Below are 27,537 nucleotides of genomic sequence, written 5' to 3'. Positions count from 1 at the left end.
ATTATAGTACTTACTATTATAAATAAAATCCTTAACTTTCTAGGAATTTATAAGGTATTATATATATATATTATTTAACCTATTTTAAAGTCTTTTTTTACTAATAATAATATATAAAATCTTTTTAAAAACTTAAAAGTTTTTAAAGTTTAAATAGCTATAAATAGTAATCTATATAGCTTATAAAAAATATCTATTTTAAAACTACTTAGTATTTATATATCTTTATAAGGTTTTATAAAAAAGTTAAATAATATAATAAAAAATAATACTAAAGCTAAAATAATACTAATTTATTAATAGTTTATTATTTATAAATATTATAATAAAAATAGTAAAGATAATATTAATAATAAAGATAATAATAATAATAAAAATAAAGAAAAAGATAATAAGAATTATAATTAATATAAATTAAGACTTTAAGAAAAGACTTTAATATTTAATAAAAATAAGACTTAATTATATATATAATAAAGACTAGAGTTTATATTACCTATAAGTTTAAAAGAATATAATAGTAAGGCTTAGATTATATATATAATAGTAAGGCCTAGATTATATATATAATAAAGACTAAGGTTTATATTACCTATAAGTTTAAAAGAATATAATAATAGGGCCTAGATTATATATATAATAGTAAAGCTTAAATTATATATATAATAGTAAGGACTTAATTATCTTAAATATATAAATAAACTTAACTCTAATACTTTAATATAACTCTTTTAAAATATAAAAAAAAAGCTTAAAAAGTTTTTTAATTAATAATATATATCTTTTATTAAAAAAGGTATATTAAAATATTAAGCCTATAAGCTTATTAAATATTATATTTAAGCTAGTAATAAAAAAAGTAATTTAAAAATAAATAGCTATAATATATATTATATAAAAAAGCTATATTTTTTTTTAAATATATTTTTAAAAGATATTTAGCTTTTTTAAATATTTACTTAAGTTTTATTATATATATTAAATAATTATAAAAATAATAATAAAAATAGTAATATACTTTTATAATTATTTATAAACTCTATTTTTATATAAGTCTTTTAAATTAATAATAAACTTATTATAATATAGCTTAATATAAGTATATAAATATTAAAGTAAAGACTTAATAAAGATAATAAGCTAGTTATTTTAGTAAAAGCTTTATAAGTTAAAAACTAATTTAAAAACTATTTTAAAAAAAGATATAAAGCTTTTAATATTTTAGCTATTACTTAAAAGTTATAAAAAAAAGACTTTAAAAGTAAGTTATTTTTTTAAAAAATTTATATTATAAGTCTTATTATTTTATATAAAGTATTTAATAATTAAAGTTAAAAATAGCTTATTAATATATTAACTTATTTTTATAATTATTATTTATAGTATTACTTTATTAACTTTAATTAAAATATAAATAAAATAGTAAATAAAATATATTAAAATAAATAAGTAATACTATTTAGCTTTACTTTATATTAAGCTTAAGCTATTTAATATAATAGCTATAATATATTAATAATTAATAATATTTAATTAATTAATATAAAAATATCTTTTATTTATAAATAAAATTATTAATTAAACCTAGCTATAATAAAATTTAATAAAGATATTAAAAACTTTTTTATTAAAAATAAAATAAATATTAATATAAAGCTAGCTTTTTTAATAAAAATAGCTAAGTATTTTAATAAAAAGCTTAGTATTTTTAAAAGTACTTTAATTAAAAAGATTTATATTTAATAACTACTAGTAATAATAGTAAATATATTTAATATTAATATTTATATCTTTATCTTTAAAAGCCTTTTTATATATTATAATAAGATTTATTTAATTAATAATATTAAAAAAAAGGATAAGTTTTATATTATAGTACTTACTATTATAAATAAAATCCTTAACTTTTTAAAAATTTATAAAGTATTATATATATATATTATTTAATTTATCTTAAAGTCTCTTTTTATTAGTAATAATATATAAGATCTTTTTAAAAATTTAAAAGTTCTTAAAGTTTAAATAGCTATAAATAGCAATTTATATAGCTTATAAAAAATATCTATTTTAAAATTACTTAATATTTATATATCTTTATAAGGTTTTATAAAAAAGTTAAATAATATAATAAAAAATAATATTAAAGCTAAAATAATATTAATTTACTAATAGTTTATTATTTATAGATATTATAATAAAAATAGTAAAAATAATACTAGTAATAAAAATAATAATAATAATAAAAGTAAAGAGAAAGATAATAAAAATTATAATTAATATAAATTAAGACTTTAAAAAAAGACTTTAATATTTAATAAAAATAAGACTTAATTATATATATAATAAAGACTAAAGTCTATATTACTTATAAGTTTAAAAAAATATAATAGTAAGGCTTAGATTATATATATAATAGTAAGACTTAATTATATATATAATAAAGAATAAGGTTTATATTACTTATAAGTTTAAAAAAATATAATAGTAAGGCTTAAATTATATATATAATAGTAAGGCCTAGATTATATATATAATAGTAAGACTTAATTATATATATAATAAAGACTAAAGTCTATATTACTTATAAGTTTAAAAGAATATAATAATAAGGCCTAGATTATATATATAATAGTAAGGCCTAGATTATATATATAATAATAAGGCCTAGATTATATATATAATAGTAAGGCCTAGATTATATATATAATAATAAGGCCTAGATTATATATATAATAGTAAGACTTAATTATATATATAATAAGAACTAGGGTCTATATTACCTATAAGTTTAAAAAAATATAATAGTAAGGCCTGGATTATATATATAATAGTAAGGCCTGGATTATATATATAATAGTAAGGACCTAATTATCTTAAATATATAAATAAACCTAACCCTAATACCTTAATATAAATCCTAGATATAATAAAGCAGAATAGTAGCGCTATTATTCTTAGCAGTATAGGTTCCCCTTATTACAGTTTTAAAGGTAAAGCTAATACACTATAGGACTGCTATGAATATATATTATTCCTAGCTAATGCGAAAGGTGATAAGCCTGTTATCGAGTTCTCTACTTCGCCGTTGAATCAGTTCTACGAGCCGTTCGACAGGTTTCACAGGGAGATTAAGGACACTGATCTGTCAATTTATTCATACCCCTGGGGCTCTTCAAAATTCGGCAAGATCACGTTTGACACGACACAAGCAAGCAAACTACTTGTTCATTATGACCTAGTCGTAGATGGTGTCAAGGTATGGGAGTATGACTGGGAGGCTTAACGAAATTAAACGTTTCGCATTGCGGGTAACGAGCTAGATGTACTTAGGGCGACTGGATGACTGTAGACCAATCTTCACCTCTGATATACTCCTCCATCGAGGTTACCGGGACCTTAACCCCAAGCTGGTCTGGATGCAACACTGCTGGATCTCCACCAGACAAGCCAAACTCATGATAGTAATCGAAAGCATCCCCAATCTCATTGGCAAAGTCCTCCGGAACGCCTTTAAACAATTCATCTCGTGAAATTTCCTTGTACGCCGCTTTCACTCGATGAACACGTCCCCATATCTCCACCCATTGAGGCAAGGTCATCTCCTCCGAGATGCCCAGAATATGTTTGTTAGGCGGTAGATCAACTAAGGCCTTGACAAAAGCACCTGTGTCCCGCTCTGTGACAATGAACGGCATCTTGAACTCCGACGGCGTGTTTCTGGCCATTAAATAACTACCATCCGGCTGGAGCTTGGGAGCTAGTCTGTCGAAAAGCTTCCAAACTGTGACATAATGCCCGATAGTCACGGTGCTCATTCTAGCTGCTACTTCCGGGAAACGTTCCTCAGTAGCCTTGATCATTGCGGCTTTGCTGTCAAAATGATAGACCTTTGTGTATTTCCCACCACTCCACTTTGTGGCATGGCTGAGTGTTGACATGACAAAGCGCTCCAGAGTCTTGATGACTGAGGGGTCTGCTGCTGCTTCTGCAATATTGATGCCTTGGATAACTTCTCGATCGTAGGAGTATTCGAGGGTCGTACGGTTCTTTGTAATATCGGGTTGGGCCATTGCCTGCTGTAGATGGGTGAAGAAATCAGTGTTGGAGAAGATAACGTGAGCACCCTTGAAAGCCCGGATCAAGGATTCCTTATCATCTAGATCGCCTTGGACGATCTCAACACCTTCAGACTTTAGACGCGTTGCGGGCTCCCCTTCAGGGTTGCGTGTGACGCCACGGACATTCCATCCGGGGAGCTGGAGGAATGTTTGAGCCACGGATCCTCCCTATACATGTTAGAAAGTTGTTACCTGATTTAATCTTTCGCATACCTGAGCTCCAGTAACACCTATGACAACAATGGTCTTGGACATTTTGGCAGATTGCTTTTGAGGCAGATAGTGTTATACGTCAATGCGTGAATTGTAACTCAAGTCTTCCCATTCAGACGCTGCTTTATATTCATTCTCAATTGGCGCATTGCATTACTAGATCGCTCTCGGAATGATAGAATATTACAAATAATCTTAGGTGCTCGTCCGTCGTCAAAGTCCGTGGCTGTTGTTCACAACCCAGACAATTCTACGTTGGTCCGCTGTAAAAGTCCGTGGTTATTCTACTGACTTGAATTGACACAGCCTGATTGGCTATTAGTTATCGCTAGTTAATCAACGGCACAACTCAATGTCCAGAAGGATTTACAATGTCCGCTCGGCATAGGTAATTTTCCGTCAGTCCAGGCGCTTTTAGTCAGCGTAAGCATCGCTAGAGTAGGTCATGTTTTTGTGATCAAACAACTCATCACACGACTCACTTCTCACGAATACAATGGACTTACATGTTTGAGTCTTAAAATAATACAATACCAAGCATAAGGCCATTGATGAGCGTGAGCAACGTGGTAGGATGAAAATATCCCACTGACGTGCCCAGCAGGTCGCTTCTTGACAGCTTTCATAAGTGCTGTAATTGGCTAGTGGGCCGCCAGAATGAGGGGAATGGATTGATCATTTTTGCTCGGCTGCTTGCTTCGACTGCCGTGACAGCACATTGGGAACATATCGTTCAATTGAAGTTCAACAATGCGCGAGCGCTTAAGTTTGCGGTTAATATGACTTTCTCATCTTTTTAAGGCGACAATTAAGAGATTTCTGAGGTGAACATGCTACGGAACCACATTGCTGGAATGCATTCTCCAATCATCTTGGCTGTGCAAGCGCCCGGGTTTTCGGATAGCTTCTAAGCGCTTCACAGCCCCCACCATGCCAATCGATGTGACTTGAAAAATTGAATGTTGCTCTTGGCAATGTCGCAACCAACAGAGTCCGGATTGTTGGTTATTGCGGGCAATCGAAAGGCCAGGACCCCGTGAATGCCCTTTGGCGGTCGCGTACCAACGATCGCGACAGCTGATGAGAGAGGTTGCTTCAGATTGAGTAACGCAACGCTGGGTGTAATTGAAAAAAACAAAAAGAATTTCAACGCTAAAATTACCTATTATGTCCTGCTCTATTTGTACCTCATATGACTGACACTATCCGACGGTAGCTCCGCGGGTATCATAGCCTCGTGACTATCAAGCTCCCATGGATGCAGTTGCGGCTGCATCTGAGGTTCCTTGGCCTCCTCTTCCCTAGCAGCAGCAGTCATACTTGCCTGCTTAGCCCTTCTCGCCCGGAGTATAAACCAACCTAGTGCTGCTAATCCAACAAGAGCTACAACTCCAACGCCAGCTCCGATGCCTGCCTTGGCTCCAGTGCTCAATCCCCCATTATCTGACGACGAATCACTCGAAGGCTCGCTGGTCGAAGAAGAAATCGTTTCAGTCGCGCTACCGGTTGCAGAAGTCCTCGCTCCAGTTGTGGTGGATGCAAAATCGGAGGAATGCCAGCGGATAGGAATACCAATTGCATTAGCCGCAGCTCCGCTAACAGTAGTCCTCTTCCAATCTCCTCCAACAACTGATTCGGAAACTATCACCTCGACCGTCCGTGGGATCGCGATGGTGCAAAGATCAGTGCTGTACCAAGGCCAGCCTGACTCCGTTTGACAACTAAATGAACTACACCACCGTCAGTACGCCCGTGAATAACAATTGCTTTCGTACCTTGGACAGCACGTCGCTCTTGTCTCGCCGCCGACTGTCGAGCTACATGCGACTTCATATCCGCTGGGACATACACCAGGAGAGTAGTAAAACGTCGAGCCGAGTTCCAAGCTGCTGGGGAAACAGTTTGCGTCGCTCCCTGAAGGACCCAGCTGCATGTAGGTACACGCGCTGGGCCGACCGGTGCCGCCTTCAAGACATGTGAGTTCATCGCCTGTGTATCTGTATTTGTAATACTGAAAACATGATTTCGCGGGTGTGAAGGTTGTTGTGAGAGCTGGAGCCTGCGTTGTCATGATTGCTGACTGTGATGCGCGAGTACGTGATCGACTTGAGTGGGGATGGCAGAGAGAGAAAGAATTTGGTGATGGATGCCCCTTGCGACGAAAATAAAATGACACCTGATCCTGCGACCAACGCGGCGTTGTTGGACAGGGATGGTTATTGGGCGAGATGCAGGTTGGGTTTCACTTTCAACCAACATCGTTGACTAACTCATACCCTTGTTGGTGTTGGGCGGTTAAATAGAGAGTCAATTGGTGAACTTCGGGTAATCACAAGCACTTGATTCTCCGTTGATGTATTAGTTTCAACGTCTTCCATACAACCAAGAGAGCCAATTCGCGTCATCACATTTATTTGTCTTGCCTAGCTAATTGCCTTATTGGACCTTTCCTCTCGAGTCAACCGGCCAGATCTCCTCAATGATCCCATTCCGATAAGCATAGTAAAAGTCATGAAGATTGACGGTTGGGTCAATATGACTTGGAATCATCTCAACTCTGTCACCAACATCAAGTGCTGGTGTACCCTCCTCCCAAGTCAAAGCTCCGTGCTCATCGCCGAGTTGGAAATAGCTATATCTTTGATCCTTACATTCAGCAAGGCCACTATCCGTCGTCAAAGACTTGAGCCCAGTGTCAATTGTGACCTGTCGCTCTCCTTGCTTGCTGACGACTGTTGCGAGGAAGGATAGGCTGTGGGAGTAGTATGTTCCAATGGCGTTGCGGTAGTCGGTGTCCATGAAGATGAAAGAGCCAGGCTGGAGTTCCGTCACGCCAGGTACAGTTGCGCAGAAATCAGCTGTGCCTGTTCCACCTGTTGTCACGACTTCGATGTTGAAGCCCTCATTCTTGAGTGCTCGGGCAGTATCGGTGAGAATCTTCATTGATTCAAGGCATTGTTTCTTGCGGTCTTCAAAGTCGGGAAGATGTTGCAGATGACCCTCATAGCCTTGCACTCCAATGAGTCGCATGTGCTTCAGAGTACTGATATGTTTCGCTAGTGGTAGAGCTCCTTCGGGCTGAGTCCCTGTGCGGTGCAGCCCGACATCCAAGTCTATCAACACCGAGATGGGGTCCTCAATTCCTGACTTCTCCAGCGCGTAGTTGATAGCTGTCGCAGCTCTCTGGTCGTCCACCACAATTCTGATCTCTCGATGCTTTCTGAACAACTCGACAAGTCTCTTGACTTTAGCTAGTCCGACAATCTCACAAGTGATGAGAAGGTCTGTGAACCCAGCAGCAGCAATTGCCTCAGCCTCACTCAGCTTAGCGACACACCCGCCCTTAGCACCAGCAGCCACAAGCTTCTTTGCCACGATAGCGCTCTTACTCGTCTTAAGATGGGGTCGAATATTGCGTCCAGTTGGAAGTAGTCGGTCCATGAGTTTCTTGATGTTGGCCTCCATGACGTCGAGGTCGACGATCATGGAGGGCGTGTCGAGCGAGTCGATGCTATCGCCTACTTTGGGAGAGTACATGATGGCGGTGATGATGGTCGAAATGATACGGATAGACGAACAAAGGATATTGATGACTAGTGCAACACTTGGGATATCTCTCGGCTTCAATTCTGGCCTCCTTTGTTTATCGTTATCTCCAATACCAGGATCATCAGTCGAAGGTAACGTTGTACAATACCGACACAACACAGTGCGTTATTTTCCCCCGCTGCGGGGTGCTGATCTTGCCCCTTTGCAGCCCAAACCCACTGACTCCTCTCTGGAAGCAAGAAAACATCAGACCAAGCTTGGTACAGGGTATCAAAATAAACTCAATGAAATGTATCCTAAACTTATGCTAATTTACATCCAACTTTAGCTAAAGTACCTAAATATTGTTATCATTTAGGGTTACAGTCATGAGTTTTCTTGCCTCTCCTAGTCTCTCTCACAGGAACCAGCGAAACTCGGGAACCGCTGGCCCGTCACGCAAACGCTTGGTCGGCACATCAGCAGCCGTAGTTTTCCTCCCTGCTCTACGATTCCTCCGCATGTTATCAAACACCATATACCCACCAAGAAGACCCGCAATGAGGCATCCACATGCGCCGAAACAAGCAGTCGTGATAAGAGCTGTGGGGTACTTGGGCTTTTCGTTCTCTCGGAAGATGTTGCTTGATACGAGACCCATGAGATTGGCGAGTGGGACGCCGACTGAGGTAAGGACTACGCGACGACCCTCGTGGGCTATGTTGTTATTATACCACGTTGATAAGAGGACAGAAGGAGCTGATGTTCCCCAGACCATCATGAAGCATGCGTAGTATGCTAATTGTAATTGAGCTTGGACGTCGGAGATGGCGGCGTAGATGATAAAGCCGATGAACGTAAGGGCAAAGCCGAGCATGATGAATGGGAATCGAATGCGCAGAAAATCAGAGCTGAAGGCCAAGATGAGAAGCATCACAGCACCGCCGACATTTGGCGCGACTACCATACTTCGTCAGTAAAACACTATCCAGTCATTTCATCAATCACTTACCAGTATAAAGATTCGTCTTGACAGGGCCATATCCTAATCGCTGGATAATCTGAGGCATAAACAGCGCAACCGATTGAATCGGCACACCAAGACAAATCTCAATCAACAAAAAGCAATACGTCGTTGGATACGTAAAGATTTTGATCGAATCCTTAAAGTTGAACTTTTCCTGCACGACAGACGAAGAGTCGACTTGCATGCGATGAAAAGCCAGCGCTTTTTCTTCTTCGCCGAGAAACTTGGCTTGCGCTGCGCTGCGAGGGAGGTACCAGAATGCAAAGATCGAGAAGAGGACTGATGCCGAACCTTCGATGATGAAGAGATATCGCCAGACGAAGATTTTGGAGTCGATTTGGAAGACGCCAAATGATAAAAGACCGCTCTGTTGTTGTCAGCCGAAGACCTCATTTATAAAGCAAGGCAACGTACAAAAGCGTTTGCGATGTTTGAGGCAGCGTAGAATACAGCCAAACGACGCGCAAGTTCACCTCTTCGATAAAACGTAGTCAAATAATAAATCACCAACGGAAAGAATCCAGACTCCGCCATGCCAAGAAAGAACCGCAGCGCAAACATGCCGCCGAAATTCTGCGTGCAAGCAGCAAGCAAAGTCATGGATCCAAAAGTAAACATTAGAATCGGGAGGACGCGTGCAGGGCCATACTTCTTGCCGATGATGGCGGTAGGAGGAGCGAAGATGACGTAGGGCACGAAGAAGATTGAGACGAGGAGGTTGTACTGGTTTGGCTTGAAGTTGAGATCTGTCGCGGGTTAGATTATGGGATGGTGAGCGAGTTTGGGGACGGACCATCGCTGAGACCGACGGTTTGGGCGTTGCCTAGATTGCCTTTGTCTAAAGCGTTGAAGAGGTCTGTAGATGATTAGATGAGTTGGTGAATAGTAGGTGAAGGAAGGGTCTTACACATGATGGCTAGAACGGGCATCAATCGAACATCGAACTTGCGACAGAGTTGACGCTCGGCGATATGGTCGACTTCGAGGGCCGTTTCCTCTCCAGTGCCTTCGGCGTAGGTGTCGTCGATGATGCCATCGTCTTTATGATCTTTTGTGTCCATGGCGATCAATTGTTGGTGAATCAGCGACCCAAATTGGCTGCGACTGTTTGCCAATGCTCTGCAGAGACCAGAGATGATCGAAGGGGTAAAGTAGCTTCAGGACAGTTATTATATCCAGTATCTTGCTTCTTATCTCACCGTCGCATAAGACTGGATATGCGGGGGAGACAAGATACCAGTTGCAAGGGCTTAGATTCGGAGGTTACATGTTCAATGCACCTATCAAGATAGCGATACCCTGCAATCATGATCGCAGCTGACTCGAAACACAGTGTTACAAGCATAAGCGTAGGTTACCATCTCACAAGAGGTTGGTGCTCCCTCCATGTAACGTAGAGCGACGATCTCAGCCCAGTGCAGGACAACCATCACGGACTGTGGAGGTTCCACCGGATGCCCGATTTCGGAAACCCGTGCAGAAGGGCCGGCGCGAAATAAACCCCCGAAGCTTAAAGACACCATCGTCACTCACGACAGCCATCGGCGTATCTTTAGGTCATCGATTCAACCACAAATTATTTTGAAGGCCAAGACAATTTTTGAAACATGAGCAATCAACCACCTTATCCCCTGCACGAGTCAGTCGTTGACAGGATTGATCCCGAATATGCAGCCTTTTACAACAAGCACATCATCGATAAACAACAAGTGCACCTCCAACCGGTAGAGGCCTCACGAAGCAGCGGTATCCTCATCCCCGGCAGTGGTCCTATACAACCGGTCGCCAGCATAGTCGACCACGCCATCAAACGCAAAGAGAGCGAAGGGCCCAACGTCAAGGTTCGGTGCTTCACTCCATTTGGCGACAAGCCAGAGAATGGATGGCCTGTGTGTATTTACTACCACGGTGGCGGTTGGGTTCTCGGCACAATAGACACTGAGAATGTCATCGCGTCGCATCTTTGCGCGAGGGGGAAATGCGTCGTCGTGGCTGTGGATTACAGGCTGGCGCCTGAGGATCCGTTCCCTGCGGCGGTGCATGATTCATGGGAGGCTGTTCTTTGGGTCACCGGTGATGGTAGGGACATTCTTGGTCTAGACATTTCAAAGTTGGCGACAGGTGAGAATGACTCCATTGGGGTAACACTGTTTATGCTAATTGAATGATGATACAGGCGGTTCTTCTGCTGGTGCAAACTTGGCAGCTATAATGTGTCAACGAGCGGCTGATCGAGGATCCCCCAGGTTCTCCCTCCAACTCCTCTCTGTCCCCGTGATGGACAACACCGCCGACACCACCAACAACGTCTCATGGAAGGAAAACCAATACTCCCCTGCCCTTCCAGCACCAAAAATGCTCTGGTACCGACATCACTACCTCCCCAACAAGGAGGATTGGGCGCATCCCGAGGCTAGTCCAATCTTCTGGAAGGGAGACTTCTCGAGATTGCCGCCTGCTTGTTTTGTCGTCGGTGAACTCGATGTCTTGAAATCGGAGGGCGAGCAGTTTGCGAAGAAGTTGGAAGACGCGGGTGTCAAAGCGGAGTTAAATGTGATGAAGGGTCAGCCTCATCCGTTTATTGCGATGGATGCGGTGCTTGAAGCTGGGTCGAGGGCTATCACGCTGTTTTGTGATGCGTTGTATAAGACCATGTATGAGAAGTGGTGACTAGAATAGAGGTTTGGCGGAAGGATCGATGCGAGTAAGTCGTCCCGTAACAATTTGTTCTTCCTTCGTCTCGTTGAGCCTGTCGTGGCGACTGTAAGAAATATCGCGCTTGCACCCAGGAAGAATCCCATGTTGAAGTTTTCTCTAATGCTGAGATACACCAACACGCTGCCAAGTAATAGCAGGAAGAACATTACATAAGATCGAATGATGATTCCAGCTACGCCCAGTCCATCGGGCGTTTCTGGGATTGGTTCCAAAATGGCTGCAGGCATTTTGAGAATTAGGTAAATCTTGTCGCTCTATCGGGAGGATTTCCAGAGTTAAGTGGTGACTGTAACTAACTATACGTGGAACTGCATGTACTTGAGATGTCGAGAGGGCAAAGCTTTTATATCCTGGTAGGCATCTTCGTTCGCAGCCTAAAGCTTAACCTTATAGGTCGCCGTCATCCATAGCCCGGTAGACATCATACCTGAGAAAACAAACTTTGCATTTTGACGCATCATCTTCGGCAGACGTCAAAGTCAATCGCCTCAGAATGAACAATGTTTATTTATGCTTGCCTGGCAGAGTTTTTACCTTTGGCGTTATGTATGGCGCTACCGACCTCATCATCGTTGGCGAGGCACCAGGCACCCTTTAGTCACCTCCCACCATTTCTCAACTGCCCGACGGGTGGCCTTATTCGAACAGTGCATTTTATACTTTATCTTACTAATGTCTCTCCCCTCATTATCAGTAAAAACAACAAGGTAATCGGTTCTACTAAAGGGATCAAGTGTCGCAGCCTACACCGATGTCAGTACCATGAATACTACTGTTCTGCCCTTTGTAGCTTACATGTATGCTGATTTTATTCCCTGATTTCTTTTGGCTATTGAGAAATCGGTTCAGACTTAGGTAGAAGCCCTGGAGCTCATGCGTCCAGCCAAGATGACCGTGATCAAAACCATAAGAGATCAGGAATGAGCTTCCGTAGCCAAAACACACTGCCTTCACCGAGCAGTTGCTGTTTTTGATCGTCCTGGAGAACGCTTCTGAACAGTTATACATTCGAAACTCTTTCCACTTGGTGTAGAAATGGCTGTTGGAGCCAAGTGCACATAGCCTGACCGCATCAAGGCCGTAGGATTTGATACACTTGGCTAGGAATGGGTAATGCCATTCGAATCCTGCTGAACATCCTTTGAATTGTTAGTATTTCCACTTTTTGTTATTTCCATCGATATCTTACTCCAGTCGTTAACATCATAACGAGCAATCCATGCTGTCCTGTTGTCACTGACCGCACTTAAACATCCAAGCTCCATGCGCTTGCCATTATGGAACTCCTGGAGTTCTACCTCGTTGCTTTCATTGGAAACATTAGCTACTTGCATTAGAAACTCAAGTTGACTTACCAACTCCAGCAAAGAGGGCTCTGCAAGATGTAGAAGGACTTGCTAATAGATACCGACACTCCAATCTTAGGGGCAGGAATATCTCCTTCTCCCGCTTCTGGACGTTGTCCAGGTAGTGGTGGGTCAGCCTCTTGAGCGCTGGCTGCTGCCTTTGAGCCCGACTTCCCTTGTCGTTGCTTTTGTCGTTTCTCTAACGCCACTTTCTCCTTGTTCAGTTTGATCTCTTCCAATGTCATCAACCTGAAGTTGGTCTCGTACTCAGTCTGGACTTCCCTTATCTCCTTGGTCATTTCTGCAACGCGCAAATCTCGCTTGGCGACGAGATTCTCCAAATCTTCAGAGCTCTGGCACTCTCTTCCGCCCTTTTGATCAAAACTGCATATCTATCACTCTCTTCTTGTAGAGCCTCCTCCGTGTCGACGTCGTGTTCTTTCTGTGCCTCTTTAATTAGTGCTTGAAGGTCCTGGCGTTCCTTGGTTAATTTCTGTCGCTCTTTGAGGAGTTCACTCTTGAGTCCTTGGCCAGCCGAGGTCTCGTCCAGACTCTTCCCTTCGTCGACCATCTGCTTCTGAAGATCGGTGGCTATTGGCGCGTTGTGGCCGGCTAGCGAGAGGATAATTTCTCTAGCAGATTCTGCTGTGTTGTTGTATCGGTGAATTGAACTGCCCTTTGAAAGCATCCATCCCCAAAATTCCGGCGTGTCTTTGAGCTCTTGCTCTCTTTTTGTAGCTTTGTCTGCAGGGACTATATCCCACATAGTGCTCGCCAAAACCACCTTCTTCAGCGCATCTTCACCACACAGCTCTTTAAATGTGACCAAGTTCTTTTTAGCTGAGCCTTGCATACGAACATCGGATATTCGGTGGAGATAAATTATGCCATGAAGACGAATTTTGTGCTTGTAAGAGTCTGTGAGCCAAGCAGCAATCTCACTAAGGACTTCAGTGTCACTTCTTCCAGTATCGTCGAAGCCGGGCGTGTCGATGAGATATACCGTAAAGTCGGATGTTACCTCGTACGGGTACACGTCAACGATCGATGTACCTGCTATGTATGAGTGTGATTTCCATAGGAGAGTAACAGGTTTGTCAACAAACATGATATCATGTCGTGACCAATCGTGGCGGTCTTGTCGGTGCATTTTGTTATAAATGAGCTCTTTCCTGAGCCAGTTATGCCCATCAAGGCGATAAACGCGTCGTTTGGTCTTCAAAATTTAGCAACACGATCTTGGAGATATTCACCAGATGACTTGCTCACCGGGGGGCATGTCCGCTACGAAAGCTCTTGGGAACAGGATCCAACAACCCCGCGGCCACTGGGCTGGGCATAGCTTCTGGGCCTGTCATTTCAGGCGGCTGAATGGCTCTGTAAACTCCCAGGGGAATGGTTGCCAACCTTGGCAATATTTTCAAGACTGATATGCGCCGCAAGCTTCTAAACTGAAGATGATATTTTCCTATCGCAATGGTTCTTCAGACTTGTTTGACTGAGTATGGATATGTGGAACTAAGCGCGGGAGATCTTTGCTTATATGCGTAGCCGCACTACTATTGGGTTATCGACTGCCAAGAAGAGGACCACATTTATTGCCTGCGCCTTGTCAGCATTGGGCTTTCCTGCAGCCAATATATGCGGCCGGCTTTCCTTGGTTAGCCGAGGGCGGATAGGCTTCACAAGACTTGTAAATATGTATCTTGAACAATCTAGATACCACGAAAGAGATCAAACTACTACGACTTATTGAGAGTTGGAGAGTACTTACTATCCTGTTTTTAATCAAGTTTTAGAATCAATTTCTACTTCATGGCAGAAGGTGCCAAGTACTAGCTAACCAATCTCGGGTTGTGACTGACGTGCATATGCATATGCCCTTGTTTAAATCACATTACTGCATAATTATATTTGTGGATTGGGTGGCTACGCTCTTGCACAGCCATCGGCAACCCCCTCAATGGTTGACTCATTCCCAAGGTACTCTCGAGGCATCTTCAATCAGTCTGGGCCATGACAGAGGTCCATTCAATTTTCGTTTTCGCCAAGATCTTGTATATCCCCCGTTCTCTCTATAGAGTTTTCTTACTCTTTGTTCCTTATTATTTAGAGCTCCGTATTAAGGAATTCGGAGATGGGTACTCCCAGCCTCGGTGCTGACGCACTCATTGATCAAGCTGAATCCTTTAAGACATTTCTTGGTCTCAGCCAGCCCGACCCAGGAGACAAGTTCTTCCTTGTTATGGGTCTGACAGGAGCTGGCAAGAGTACATTCGTCTCAAACTGTACAGGCCATGCTGTGACTATAGGCCATGGGCTTTACTTATGTAAGTCATAAACTAGGTCCTTCTCCGGGCTATTGACCTTGCGAATCAAGGTTTCAGTTTGATAGAGTACTTTGCTAATTAATAGGCACTAACTTAATCAGCGCTTTTCAGTACACTAAACATGGTCAACGTATCTTCCTTATAGATACTCCTGGGTTTAATGACACCAGTCGCTCTGATATTGAAACCCTGGAGGTATTGGCAACCTATCTCGGTGCGTCGTATGCAAACAGCGTGCGGATCCACGGTATCATAGCACTATATCCGATTACTGATAACCGTATAGCTGGATTAAATTTAAGAAGCTTTAGAATCCTGAAAGAGATTTGCGGATTTGCTTCCTATAGTAATCTCGCTATTATTATAACTATATAGCTAAAGTCTTTATATTAAAGTTCAGGTTTTAGAAAAGGCTTTAACCCCTAGGCTATAAAAGTAAAGGATACTAATAGATATATATAAGTAATATACTTATTACCTTTATAATTACTTAAAGTCTTATTTTTAGCTAAAAAGCTAGATAATTTAATAACTAACTTTAAAAGTATATAAAAAAGTAATTATTACTTATTTATAAAGATAATTAAATTAAAGTATATAAAATATATATAAAGTAAATTACTTATTAAAAGTAAGTTTTTTAATTTAAAATAATACTTTTAAAATAATTTTTATTATATTTATATAATAAGTAATTAGTAAATAGCTTTAATTATTTTTTTACTTTTTAATATATTTTATATTATATAATATTATAAATTTATTTTAAAAGCTATAGTTAAATATTAATAATAAAAATAATTATAAAAGACTTTTTAAAGATATTTTAAAAAGTAATATTAAAGATATTATTTTTATAAGCTTTATTTATTTTACTTATAATACTTATAAAAATAGTTATAAAAGTTAAAGTTATTAAAAGATAATTTTTTAATATAATTTAAAAGTATTATTAAATAATAAAATAGTAATAATTAATAAAATAAACTAAAACTAGGCTTAAGTATATTATATAATAAACTTATAAAAAAAAGTATATTTTTTTTATTTCCTTTAATAATAAGTTAAGTAATAAGTAATAATTATATTAATTAAAAAGTTATAAGAAAAAAAGTTAAATAAGCTAATAGTATTAAGTAAAAAAGCTTATTAAAGATTTAGTTATAATTAAGATTAAGTTTTTAATTAAATAAAGCTTCTATACTAAATAAGTTATAAAGGTTTTAAATATAAAAAGCTAAAGTCTTAAGATTCTACTAACAAGAGCATTCTCGAAGACCGAGAACTTAAGCTGTTGACAAACTCTGAGTTTTTCAGTGACCTTATCAGTAAAGGAGCAAGAGTGTTTCGAGATTGCGACGAGAATTATAGCCCTGCAGACTCGCTACAGCGTATCATAGATAGCCTACTAAGGCAACTGGATCACGGCAAGCCTAGTGTACTCCAATTACAGCGAGAGGTTGTGGACGAGCACAAAAGTCTTGGAGAAACCGCCGCAGGAAAAGCAGCCGCTGAACGCTTGCATCAAACTTGCCGGGAACATGAGAAGCAGCTAAGGATACTGGATGTCGAGTTAGACAGAACGTCTTTGACCTCAGAGCATGAGTATTCTCTCCAACTGCGAGAGCTGAAGGCTGAGGTAGATAGAGAGATCGAGGAAACGAAGCGCGGCGGTCAGGCTTTGATCAAGACGGTGATAGATCTACACGAAAGCGAGACAAAAGCGCTGAAGGATCGGGTTTCCAGCCTTCAGAGCCAATACGACGCTGAAGTTCAAAACAAGGAGATGATCTTACAAGACGTGCAAGAGTCTTGTGCTGCCCTTCAGAAGGAGATAGCTCGCCTGGCAAATAGTCCGCAACAGCAACAAATTGTTGCAAGACAGGCAAAAAGTCACCAGAATGCTCTATCAAAGGCTGAAAAGGAGGCTGAAAAGATTCGCAGAGACCGTCAGAAAGTTCAAGCGTACACGAAGGAGATTATTGGCGGTGTTATGAATGGAATCGCTGCAAGTGCAGTTGCTGGCGGTAAGTTAGCGAATAGTTTGGAATGTGCTTGATGCTGACTATCTGTTGTAGTTATGGGTGGCCTTATGTGTATTGTGATGTAGGTTTGCCTGGCTAGGGCAAACTATCCTGGGACTACTTAAGAGACGCAATAGACGCCCACTTTATATTGAGAACGCCAATGCGTTTTTTCGGATATGCCTAATCCATCTGCCACAGTATTCAGACTCAGAAATTTGCATAGAAAATAAACTTGGCACTACTAGAACTCATTTATCCACAATAGTAGTAACAATTTCTACCACGTTGGATGGGTCGGCGCACTGCCCAACGAGCAGACAGCGGCGATAGCTATACTGGACCAGAGGCACGCAGGTCTCCCAAAACTGTCTGACGACAATAGTACTCATACACTCGGATCCATTGGCAAACATACTGTTGTTATCGCCTATCCGCCCAAGGTTCATCTCGGCGACGTCGTGGTAGGCACGGAATGGTTAAGTTTAGGGTATGCCGATCTAACTAACCTCTTATGGCTAGCCATCCGGAGCTCGCCAGGAGACTTATCTGCAGCTCCACAGACTAAACCTCTAGCGGTTAACATTGGGCCTCTTGATGCGCAAGCTTTGTGATGACCGGAGATATTGCATAAACTCGACTGGATGCTCACTCCTTCTTTCTCTTCTTCTTTCGTAGCTCGTCGTATCCTCTGCAGTTCTTGCCATAAAATCATTCCAGCTGCACTCGAGTCACAGCACCTCTAAGTGCCCCTACTACTGCCAACGACTGGTTCCCTTTCTGGCATTCTCTTCCGGCACCAATCTTGAAATAAGCCCAGAGTGGGATTGTATAGTTATCCAATATGGTTAACACCGGTCGACCTTCAATGGACTGTCTGCCCTGCAGACGGCGGAAGCTCCGGGTATGCCTACTGGCCAATTTAGTTCCGTCCTAGACTAGCTAACATCTGTCTCTAAGTGCGACCTGAGACCGGAATGCTGTGGCCAGTGCCGACGAGCCAACATCTCATGTCATGGCTACCGGAGTGCCAGGGATCTGGCGTTCCGTGACCAGACACGCGTAGCCAGACAAAAGGTGGTCGCCCGCCAGGATATGCCTATCAGCTGACGTGGCCTTCGCCGGTGCTTGGTCTGAACCTTGACGTCGAGACGCGGTGCACAGATACAATTTTCCTGCTGTATGTTGGCGGCTTATCATGGAGTTGCTCCCCTCTCCCGCCACTATACAACCAGGCCACAATCTCGCAGCACCTTGCACACAGTGTAAATGCGGTCAGCATTACGTTCTCAGCAGTACAGTTGGACAACCGAGAACTAATCAGCACCGCCTTGATCAGATACTCGGCTGCCATGGGGAACCTAAGACATTCACTGTGCGACCCGAACGTGTTGATTGGTGATGAAATTCTGCAGTCAATACTACTTCTTGACCTTTTCGAGAAGCTGACAGCAGCGAGTCTTGGCATGCCAGGGTCCTCAATGACCCATATTCGTGGGGCAATGACAATCATCGAGTCGCCGGGAGAGTTGAACTTTACAAATATAACAGCGACCTTAGCAGTACCCGTTTATGGAGGGAAGAAAGAAAAGGGTGCCAAGCACCAGCTTATAAAGGTGCAAGTTGTGCTATCTCTGCTCAAGGTTCGAACAGCCAGCTACTAACCAGTTCAATTGTGCCCCGCATCCGACTCAGCCCAAATACCCAGCAAAGTCTGCGTTGAAAGGTTACATGAGAAGCTTCGTTGAGAAACAGTAGTAGGGGGGCCTATTCTTGCGGCTTAGAAGAAGTCGGTTCTCTTTTATCTTTATGTGGCATCCTGGACCTTTACATTTAGCGTTGTACTTGGATATGCTTTGTAATTACAATGTTCTCAAGTGTAATCGGTGCAAAAGTCGACCTGACAAAGGTGACAACCGGGGTTAGCGTTGCGCGTGTGTGTGTTGGATGTCATGCCAGGAGTGGAGCCCGAGAATCTGACCAAGGACCATGATATGAAAACGTCAGTATATGCTTGTAAATACGATTGATTTATAGAGTAAGTTTTGCGCAAGCAGGAGGCTCATCAGGTTATGGTTTGAAAGACAGAAAGAGATGCAAGATTTATCATTAATATACAGCAAACTACATTTCCATGTCTTGTGGTATATAAGAGCGGGCATAACAAAGCACATTTTCTGTGCTTGACAAACTTATCACCATCGATTCAAACCAAGACTTCGATCTCTATTCTCAATTGACATACATATATATATTAAAATGCCTTCTTATCTAGTAACAGGAGCATCGCGCGGTCTTGGCGTAAGTTTTACTGGGTGTTATTCTAATTCACCATACACTACAACTTGCCCCGGTCCCTCTTAGTTTGGCTTTGTCCAAGTACTCGCCAGCAACCCCGACAACACCGTTATCGGGCTAGTCCGCAACAAAGCGGCCACTGAGGAAAAGATTGCTCAAGAACTCGGTTCTCCAAAGAACGTCCATGTTCTTGAGGCTGACATTACTGGCTACAATGCACTAAAGGTTCAAGTTCCCACTCAAAGTAACTCCACATCATGCTCACGAGAGTATAGGATGCTGTCGAGGCTGTCTCGGAAATTGCTGAAGGCTCTCTTGACTACGTCATTGCAAATGCAGGCCTCATCGCATTGTGGTCTCAATGGGATGCGGTTGATGTGCTGTAAGTCAAACCCATGACTTGTCCATGGCCTGGTCTCTGAGAAATGATGTCTCATACTGTAATAGAGCCAAAAACCCGGAACGTCTTGTCAAGGATCTCCAAGACTCATTTGAGGTCAACGTGATTGGAAACTTCCATCTCTTCAATCTCTTCACACCACTCGTTCTCAAAGGGCAGGGCAAGAAGGTCATTGCCATTTCGTCCGGCATGTCCGACATCGATTTCATCCGTCAATTTGACATCGAGCCAGCTCCTGCATACGCCATCAGCAAAGCAGGCACGAGCGTTCTCACCGCCAAGTTCGCCGCCCGCTACGCCAAAGAAGGAGTTCTATTCATGAGTATCTGTCCTGGAAGCGTCGATAGCGGTTTTGAAGGAGAGTGTAAGTAGCTGTGACGATTGCGATACTGGATGATGCTGACGTTGCACAGTGACCGAAGAACAGAAACAAAAGGTGGCCAAGCTCGGAAGTAAATTTGTCAATTATGCTCCGAACTTCACGGGTCCGAGCACACCAGTAGACTCGACCAAAGCTGTCTTGAAAGTCATGAATGAAGCCTCTTTGGAGAAAGGCAGCAGTGGGGCCCTTGTCTCGAAGTTCGGTAATAAGCAGTGGATGTAGTCAAGTGAGGCCCCCTAGTATGGCTTCTTGAATCATCAATACTTTAACACTGATCATGTCTTCACAAGGGTTGATTTCGTATACGTAGTTTGCTGATAGTGATTCACAAGGGGCTTTGGGGTGGCAGCACGAGCTAAAGCTGTTGAGTATGCAGTAGCCTATTATATGTTCTTGGCTCTATTTACTCCGAATCTGCAGGATTTTCGATATACCCAAATTCCCTTTCAATCTTTTCAAACTCGTCTCGTGGCAGTTTTACCCCCTGAAGCCTGGCCTCAGCTCCGTTTTGCCACGGCCTATTAAACAGCTCGTGTATTTCATCATATGTCATCTTCTCTACCGCTCGAAGTCTATCAGACACTTCACGAGATTGTATCCTCCACGAGTCCCAAAAGACGTACCCGAGCCGCCTAAGTATTGAGTGGTGAGAACCCGTAGGATCGATAGGAAGGTATACCGTTCTCCCATTATATTAAACCTGAAGTGTATTTTCTAACCTTATGACTGACTCATAAACTCAATACCGCCACCACCTTCTAATTGCCCTAAACCTTCTTCTAACCTTTATCTCAGCCCCAGTAGCACCGACATATATATCATTGCGAAACTTTCTTAGGAAGTCCCTCTTAGTAAATCACTATCTACATATTAAATACAGATATAATCTAGGTATAGTTTCCTTAAAGTAGCTCTCTAATTACCTTAATTCTCTTCTTATCCTTTAAGTTATATAAAGAAAATAGTAATACTTTCTTTTATTAGGTAATATTAATAATACTTATAAGGAATTAAGCTACTATATAAGTAATAGTCTTATAGTTAAATAAAGTAAGTTAAATAAAGAATTTACTATTTAGTTAATTAAAGTTTTATATAAAGATATGCCTTATAATAGCCTTATAATTAAGTCTTTTATAGCTATAATTATATTATAGGGTTACCTTATATATTACTATAGTAAAAAGTATAATAATAGCCCTATAAGTATAGTTATTAATATAAGTTTAGTTAAGATATTTTTAATAAAAGACTAGTCTTATTAATATAAAAGCTGCTATTTTAAAGATCTAGGGTATATATAATATTAAGTTAACCTTTCTTAGCTAAAAAATTAAAGCCTTTTATATACCTTTAAGGCTAGCTAAGGAATTATTATTTAAGTTCTTATTATATTAGCTTTATATTATAACTATTAATTAGTTATTATAGTATTAATATCTAAATTATAGGCTAGAAGTGTTATTTATAGTTAAGGCTTATGGCTATAAGCTTATTCTAGCAGAGAGAACTTAGTATACCGTTCTCATGTTGTGACTATTTCCAAATAAGACATAACCGAGGTTCTCGCGCGATGGATCATCCAGTGAATCTGTTTTCTCGATAGAGATGACTTGATTTTGATCCTCTGGTGTGCATGCCGGCGAATGACTGAGGGCTTCCGGCAGGAACTCGCGGTAGTCCGGAGGGTTCGAACGAATCAAGTCAGATCTCCGGTCCTCTGATTTACAGAGCAGATACATAAACTCAAGGCCCAGAGAGGTCATGTGGGTGATACTATCCGGGGAACTGTATATGCCGTCTTTGGAGAATAACATCAGATTGGTTATATCCAAATTCTTGAATTCCCTCATGTCATCTCCCTTGCTCAGTATCTGTTTCTCTCCGTTTTCGTCGGTCCCTTCCCCGGGTTTTGAGTCTGGAGACGATGGCCATACAATCCCAGGGGTGCTCTGGACAGCATCAATGAGCTGCTCCTCAAGTTGACTAATACAGTCCCCTGTGAGAAGGGCAAAATACACCTGGACACAGGCCATTTCCTCAACCTCCCATGGCCTCAGTCGCCTCAAGAATAGATCGAATTGTTCAACGCCGGAAAATTGATAAGGGTTCTCCAATGGTCCAAACTCATTTGGCGCAAATACGCTGCAGTAGATGTCATATCTCAGAAACGCTCTGTGAAGTCGAGTAGACTCAGAAGATGAAGGCGCCAGAATCGTATCGTCAAACCCAAGTTGACGCATCTGATGTAAGAACATCTTGACAAGATAATCAACTTGATGATAGAGTTGACAAAACGATACAAGCTCTTTCTGGTTTGCCGGAAACTCAAACCGCGTAGTGGCACTGAAGTATTCATTCAAGAACAACAATATCTCATCTTTAGTCTCACGTAGAGGGAGTAGAGAGGGTGGAGGGGCCCGCCAAGCAGCGATATAATGTTTCGTCGTGCCACTTGGTAATGCATTTCGCACCACAGATGAAAGAATGAGATATGGGGTTTGTAAGAAGACTCGTAAACAGGCAGGCGATGCTGCAATCAGGTCGTGGAGACCTCGAGGTGAGTCAATATTTCGTAAGATGATAGACACCAGTTCTGGTGCCAGGCTTTCTAGTGGCATGTTGAGAAGAACAGTATGTTGACGGGAGGTTTGGTATGTCTTGTTGTGATTTTGTGCAAATCTTTCGCAGAACGAAACAATGTGAGGAAAACGATGCGAGTAAGGCAACTGGAATAGCATGCTTCCGTGTTGAAGCCGTCACGTGCAAATGAGGGGCAAAGTGCGCTCGGCGCTTAAACCTTGTCACATCACCAGTACTCGCAATGCCTTCTTGGATAAGCACCCGTATGCATACAAGAATCCTAGAACAAGAAATCAGTATGAGAAGCCGGCGGATAGCTCTGTGAAAGAGGCAAAGCATTACCGTCAAGCCTATGATACGCATTATCAGAAGGCGGGTGCGCCTGCTCCGTCTATAAGGCAAGCCCCGTATGGTACACACGGCTCTTCTACTGCTGCAACTCCAGGCGTCCCTAGCCTGCAGCCGTCGCTACCTGTCCCTCCTCCTCGGCGAGCAGAAAACTCGAGGATCCCCAGTCCAAGTGAGGCCTATGGACAAGCCCCTTACAAGACTCAACCTCCTAGTGTTCCCTACACGTCAGCCACCTACCGTCAGCCGGAATCTATGTCTGCCCCGCCTCCTCAACGCTCCCAATACACCAACACTCCCACTGCGAGCGAGGCCTACGGGCGCTCTTCTAGTGTTAGCACGCAGGCTACTTATCGCCTGCCAGCATCAGCTCCTACTGCTCCCCCTCGTCGCGCTCAAGACCCCAGAATCCCTAGCCCAAGTGAGGCATACGGGCAAGCGTATTACAGTACACAAAGCTCTACCAGGACCTCTGTGTCGATCCCTTACGGTCAACAGCCTCTGGTACCTGCTCCTCTCCCTCCTCATCTATACGGACCAAGACTTCCCAGCCCAGAAAAAGCCTACAGGAGCAATGATTCTTCTCGAAGCATGGACCGCCGACAGTAGGTCTGTATGGTGTCCACATCGATCGAGTTTGGAATGTCTTGTATCTGGAGATTATATTTGAATGGAAATTGTCTGTCGACTTATTACTCTGTCCTGGATTGTCTATACTTATTAGCCTTTTTGTTAGGTCATCGTCAGAGTCATTTAAGTAAACTGTTAATGCTAAGGTCTATAATCAGTAATTTTTGTCGTTTGCACTTAGACGAAATGTTCTGGAAATCCTACACAATGGAGAACATGGTGCCTAAAAATGTATCAAGTTGTAGGTGATGCAGATATGTATGCAGGTAGGAACCCATACCTATTGTGCTGGAAGTCGGCATGTCGGGAAACATGCCTCTCTTGCCCTTCGAGGGTTGCTAAAAAGAACTCTTCGAAAAAAGTCAACTTTATGCTGCGCACTTTCAACACTGCCATATAGGTGTTCCTTAACAAGACGGAATAAAATCAGTCCCTTTCGTAGTTTCGTAGTTGTTGAGGCCTGGTCTTTTGACATAGACTAAACTGTCGTTCATATTGTCAGGTGCCAGTTTGAGTGTGACATCTTTGGGGACTTCAGGGTAGATCTCTTTTTCTTTGACTTGTCGCACAGCTGCAGTGAACTCTGGAAAACGTAATTGGCTTTTGTTCTTTTTTGATGGACCAAAGAACACTTCTTCAGCAGGAGTAACTAGGTAGAATGTGATAGATCTAAGCTTGTTTGCTTCTGTGTTCCAGGTTTCGTATCAGGTTCTTCTCTACATGTGCCCGAAGCAAGCTGCTCCAGCAAATCTTCACCAAGCGCCTGCGGAGAAGCATCCGTCTCTTTCCCATTCCGGTGTGAGCTACCTACCGTTGACGATCTCCTTCATTGTATCACTTGTGAATGCGAACATGATTGGTTGACATCCTTGATCAACTGGGTCCTTCGGTTCGTCCGTGTTTCGTCCGAATTGACCATACTCTATCATTCGCTCCTCGAACAGGCTAGCTTTGCGCGATAATGGGGTAAAGTCCAAAGGCTCAATATGTATTTGTAAGATGATTAATTGTCACAGTGGAATGCATCGAGACGTTAGCAGAAAGAAACAGCAGGCCAAAATCTGGTATTTAATCAACAGACACCTCAAACGTAAGTGGGCGATCGATCACCGGTTATCAAAACACAATGAACACACGAGCTCACGAGATTACCATTTTGGGTGCCACAGGGTGGACCGCCACAATCTGCGCAGAGCATATTGCCAAGACCTTCCCAACAAATACGAGGTGGTGCATTGCAGGTCGTTCAGCCTTAAAGCTTGAAGCTCTGCGCCAAGACCTACGAGCCATCAATCCCGATCGATTGGAGCCGACGATTTACATCATCCCTCAACTCAACGCCAAACGGCTCGAACCCATTGTAAGAGAAACAAAGGTTCTGATCAACGGCATCGGTCCATATCACCGCCATGGAACTCCAGTCGTTGACGCATGTGCTCGTAACGGTACCCATTACGTCGACTTTAGTACCGAGACTGCATGGATTGCCGAAATGATACAGAATTTTCACGAGACGGCCAAAAGTTCAGGCGCTATCATTATCCCGGCTATCTCGGGATCGAGTGCTCCATCTGATCTTGTGGCGTGGTTGATTGCTCGACATGTACGAGAGCAAAACCTACCATCAACATCTGAAATCGTATGCTCTGGAAAGCTCAGCATGCTTGGGATGCAAGGTGGCTCCCTACATACTGTTCTTGACGTCGCCGAGACCTATGGGATCAGTGGGTGGCTGACTTCTGACACCTCGGTCTTGCTGCCAAACCCCAAGCATGTGGTCAAGAAAAACAAGGAGCCGATGGGCCATCGTTACGACCGATATCTTGGGCATCTAGCAACATCCTTCGTTGCGTGGGGTAATGAGTCGGTCATCCAACGATCAGCAGCCTTGAATCCGAAGATCTACGGACAAGATTTCGTTTACAAAGAATACAGCCCAGCCACTGGCCTCATATCTGCACTACTCATGCACATCGTCACAAAACTGGGCATTTTCTTGCTCGCGGTGCCTTGGTTCAGATCCTTCATCCGTGGCAAGTCCTTCAATCGAGGATCTGGACCCGATAGAGACGAAAGCCGCAAGATCGAGAGTGCGGAATGGAAAGCAGTTGGGTATGTGACTGGTGAGAAAGGCCCAGTGGCGTTGGCAAAGTTCAGCTACAAGGGAGCGCTGGTTGACATGGCGGCAATTTTAGCCGTAGAAGCTGCAGCGACTATCAATCAGATGAACAAGACTGAGGCTACTAGTGCTGGGCTATTGACGCCATCAACATTGGGTATCGCATTTGTGGACCGACTTCGGGAGGCAGGCTTTGATCTCATGGTTGAGGGCAGTGTGAGCCACTGATCGAGTTTTATTCCCGTGTCATTTGTATTATCAATTGTGACCATCGAACGCAGCTCTAGGGTGCCGGATTGGCGGAGAAAAACGGCTTGTTGGTTCTCAAGACCAAGATCATGCGTTGCCACGGAAGTGGATAGCTCTCAAGATGGCCGATACCGCACGGAAGCGTTCTAGCGCGAGAAATAAAATATCTCCAGCCTCTCATATTCCGCAGCGCCATCTAAACTACGTGAACCACGCGCATGGTATCAGTAAACATCCCGAGGGTCCGAATGATCAACGCCGAAACTGTCATCGGTTGGGCATCGTCTGTCAAGTAAGGCGTAAATGATCTGATAACCTTATTCATTATCTCGGAACTCGGCACATAGATCAATCGTCTACAGCAGCCTCTGGCGTGATAAAAGGCTACTAAACATAAACTTGACGGTATGCGGTTAGGTTCACGAGCCCTGACAGGGTGATCAAGAATTATGCATACTGCGAGAGTTATTATTTTACCTCATCTATGATGGTCCAGAATGTTCCCCCACGTCAAATGAAACGGCTATACGAGCCGAAATGGTAGGGGTCTGGAACAGACGAGGTACTTAGTCATGAAAATGCCGATGAAAATTTCGAAGGGGGTCGAGAAGTCCCGAAGCAAGCCTAATTGAGCTAGCTGTTTGTTAGTGAAGTGTTATTAGGCGTTATTAACCGAGGTGTCTGAGCTGTTCCAGGAATATTGCCTCATGCCAACCCTGGCAGTGATTTGAAGTCAGGAAATATGATGCAGCATATCAGGCCAGATGTCATGGCTCAGAGATGATCTGCAATTGCCGTCAGGGCAAGAATAAAAAAAGAACAAGAAACTGTGGCTGGTGATCACACAGGCTATTACCTAAAATTAGGGTAAAAGGCTCTCGTTACACTCGTCAACGGGGATCTCCGCCAAGCCCTCGTTCCACACAGTCTATTCACATGCTAGTCCTACCCTAGCCCTCTTTATCAATCAGATCCATCTTATCAATCAGCCAGGACCCCGCGCCATCCGTCCAAATTCCCATTTCGGGTCTAGAACACGTGGGATAGCTCTCTTTATCTGATCAGTGGCTGCGGCAGTTCGGCACAGCTAAACGAAAAATTTGCCAAGATGCATGCATAATTCCGCCGCGTCACTGTGTTGCTCTCAATGGGCGGAATTAAGGGTTCTGGAACGCCATGTCTCTCACTGTGACCAATGGTGGCATGGCGTTGAATTCCTCGGAG

General features: G+C 42.3%; 11 protein-coding genes across 11 annotated transcripts; 6 read left to right on the top strand and 5 right to left on the bottom strand.

Moving 5' to 3' along the window:
* Window positions 1–3,326: 3,326 nt before the first annotated feature.
* On the bottom strand, window positions 3,327–4,373 carry J7337_001938 (uncharacterized protein; the record flags this gene model as incomplete). The annotated part of the gene is made up of 2 exons (XM_044819671.1): window positions 3,327–4,286; window positions 4,332–4,373. The coding sequence occupies 2 exons, from the start codon at window positions 4,371–4,373 to the stop codon at window positions 3,327–3,329; spliced, it is 1,002 nt and encodes a 333-aa protein (XP_044687373.1).
* Window positions 4,374–6,767: 2,394 nt separating this feature from the next.
* On the bottom strand, window positions 6,768–7,868 carry J7337_001937 (uncharacterized protein; the record flags this gene model as incomplete). Its single annotated transcript, XM_044819670.1, is given in 2 exon segments — window positions 6,768–7,582; window positions 7,601–7,868. The coding sequence occupies 2 exon segments, from the start codon at window positions 7,866–7,868 to the stop codon at window positions 6,768–6,770; spliced, it is 1,083 nt and encodes a 360-aa protein (XP_044687372.1).
* A 409-nt stretch (window positions 7,869–8,277) lies between these two features.
* Window positions 8,278–9,947, bottom strand: J7337_001936 (uncharacterized protein; the record flags this gene model as incomplete). Its single annotated transcript, XM_044819669.1, has 5 exons — window positions 8,278–8,819; window positions 8,872–9,253; window positions 9,301–9,632; window positions 9,680–9,742; window positions 9,794–9,947. 5 exons carry the CDS (start codon window positions 9,945–9,947, stop codon window positions 8,278–8,280), a joined length of 1,473 nt encoding a protein of 490 aa, XP_044687371.1.
* Window positions 9,948–10,493: 546 nt separating this feature from the next.
* J7337_001935 (uncharacterized protein) lies at window positions 10,494–11,556 on the top strand (the record flags this gene model as incomplete). The annotated part of the gene is made up of 2 exons (XM_044819668.1): window positions 10,494–11,007; window positions 11,063–11,556. The coding sequence occupies 2 exons, from the start codon at window positions 10,494–10,496 to the stop codon at window positions 11,554–11,556; spliced, it is 1,008 nt and encodes a 335-aa protein (XP_044687370.1).
* A 1,399-nt stretch (window positions 11,557–12,955) lies between these two features.
* Window positions 12,956–14,058, bottom strand: J7337_001934 (uncharacterized protein; the record flags this gene model as incomplete). Its single annotated transcript, XM_044819667.1, has 2 exons — window positions 12,956–13,293; window positions 13,350–14,058. The coding sequence occupies 2 exons, from the start codon at window positions 14,056–14,058 to the stop codon at window positions 12,956–12,958; spliced, it is 1,047 nt and encodes a 348-aa protein (XP_044687369.1).
* Window positions 14,059–15,087: 1,029 nt separating this feature from the next.
* Window positions 15,088–15,399, top strand: J7337_001933 (uncharacterized protein; the record flags this gene model as incomplete). Its single annotated transcript, XM_044819666.1, has 2 exons — window positions 15,088–15,280; window positions 15,392–15,399. 2 exons carry the CDS (start codon window positions 15,088–15,090, stop codon window positions 15,397–15,399), a joined length of 201 nt encoding a protein of 66 aa, XP_044687368.1.
* Window positions 15,400–17,066: 1,667 nt separating this feature from the next.
* J7337_001932 (uncharacterized protein) lies at window positions 17,067–17,390 on the top strand (the record flags this gene model as incomplete). The annotated part of the gene is made up of 2 exons (XM_044819665.1): window positions 17,067–17,307; window positions 17,359–17,390. The coding sequence occupies 2 exons, from the start codon at window positions 17,067–17,069 to the stop codon at window positions 17,388–17,390; spliced, it is 273 nt and encodes a 90-aa protein (XP_044687367.1).
* Window positions 17,391–19,563: 2,173 nt separating this feature from the next.
* Window positions 19,564–20,606, top strand: J7337_001931 (uncharacterized protein; the record flags this gene model as incomplete). Its single annotated transcript, XM_044819664.1, has 5 exons — window positions 19,564–19,605; window positions 19,669–19,827; window positions 19,878–19,984; window positions 20,050–20,366; window positions 20,416–20,606. The coding sequence occupies 5 exons, from the start codon at window positions 19,564–19,566 to the stop codon at window positions 20,604–20,606; spliced, it is 816 nt and encodes a 271-aa protein (XP_044687366.1).
* A 1,289-nt stretch (window positions 20,607–21,895) lies between these two features.
* J7337_001930 (uncharacterized protein) lies at window positions 21,896–22,642 on the bottom strand (the record flags this gene model as incomplete). The annotated part of the gene is made up of 1 exon (XM_044819663.1): window positions 21,896–22,642. The coding sequence occupies one exon, from the start codon at window positions 22,640–22,642 to the stop codon at window positions 21,896–21,898; it is 747 nt and encodes a 248-aa protein (XP_044687365.1).
* A 511-nt stretch (window positions 22,643–23,153) lies between these two features.
* J7337_001929 (uncharacterized protein) lies at window positions 23,154–23,924 on the top strand (the record flags this gene model as incomplete). Its single annotated transcript, XM_044819662.1, has 1 exon — window positions 23,154–23,924. The coding sequence occupies one exon, from the start codon at window positions 23,154–23,156 to the stop codon at window positions 23,922–23,924; it is 771 nt and encodes a 256-aa protein (XP_044687364.1).
* Window positions 23,925–25,071: 1,147 nt separating this feature from the next.
* Window positions 25,072–26,292, top strand: J7337_001928 (uncharacterized protein; the record flags this gene model as incomplete). The annotated part of the gene is made up of 1 exon (XM_044819661.1): window positions 25,072–26,292. The coding sequence occupies one exon, from the start codon at window positions 25,072–25,074 to the stop codon at window positions 26,290–26,292; it is 1,221 nt and encodes a 406-aa protein (XP_044687363.1).
* Between the last annotated feature and the right edge of the window lie 1,245 nt (window positions 26,293–27,537).

This window comes from Fusarium musae, chromosome 1 (genome assembly GCF_019915245.1).
Source record: "Fusarium musae strain F31 chromosome 1, whole genome shotgun sequence".
In the NCBI taxonomy this organism is placed as follows: domain Eukaryota; kingdom Fungi; phylum Ascomycota; class Sordariomycetes; order Hypocreales; family Nectriaceae; genus Fusarium; species Fusarium musae.
The sequence above is the reverse complement of the archived record's forward strand: the minus strand, read 5'-3'. Positions and strand labels throughout refer to the sequence as shown.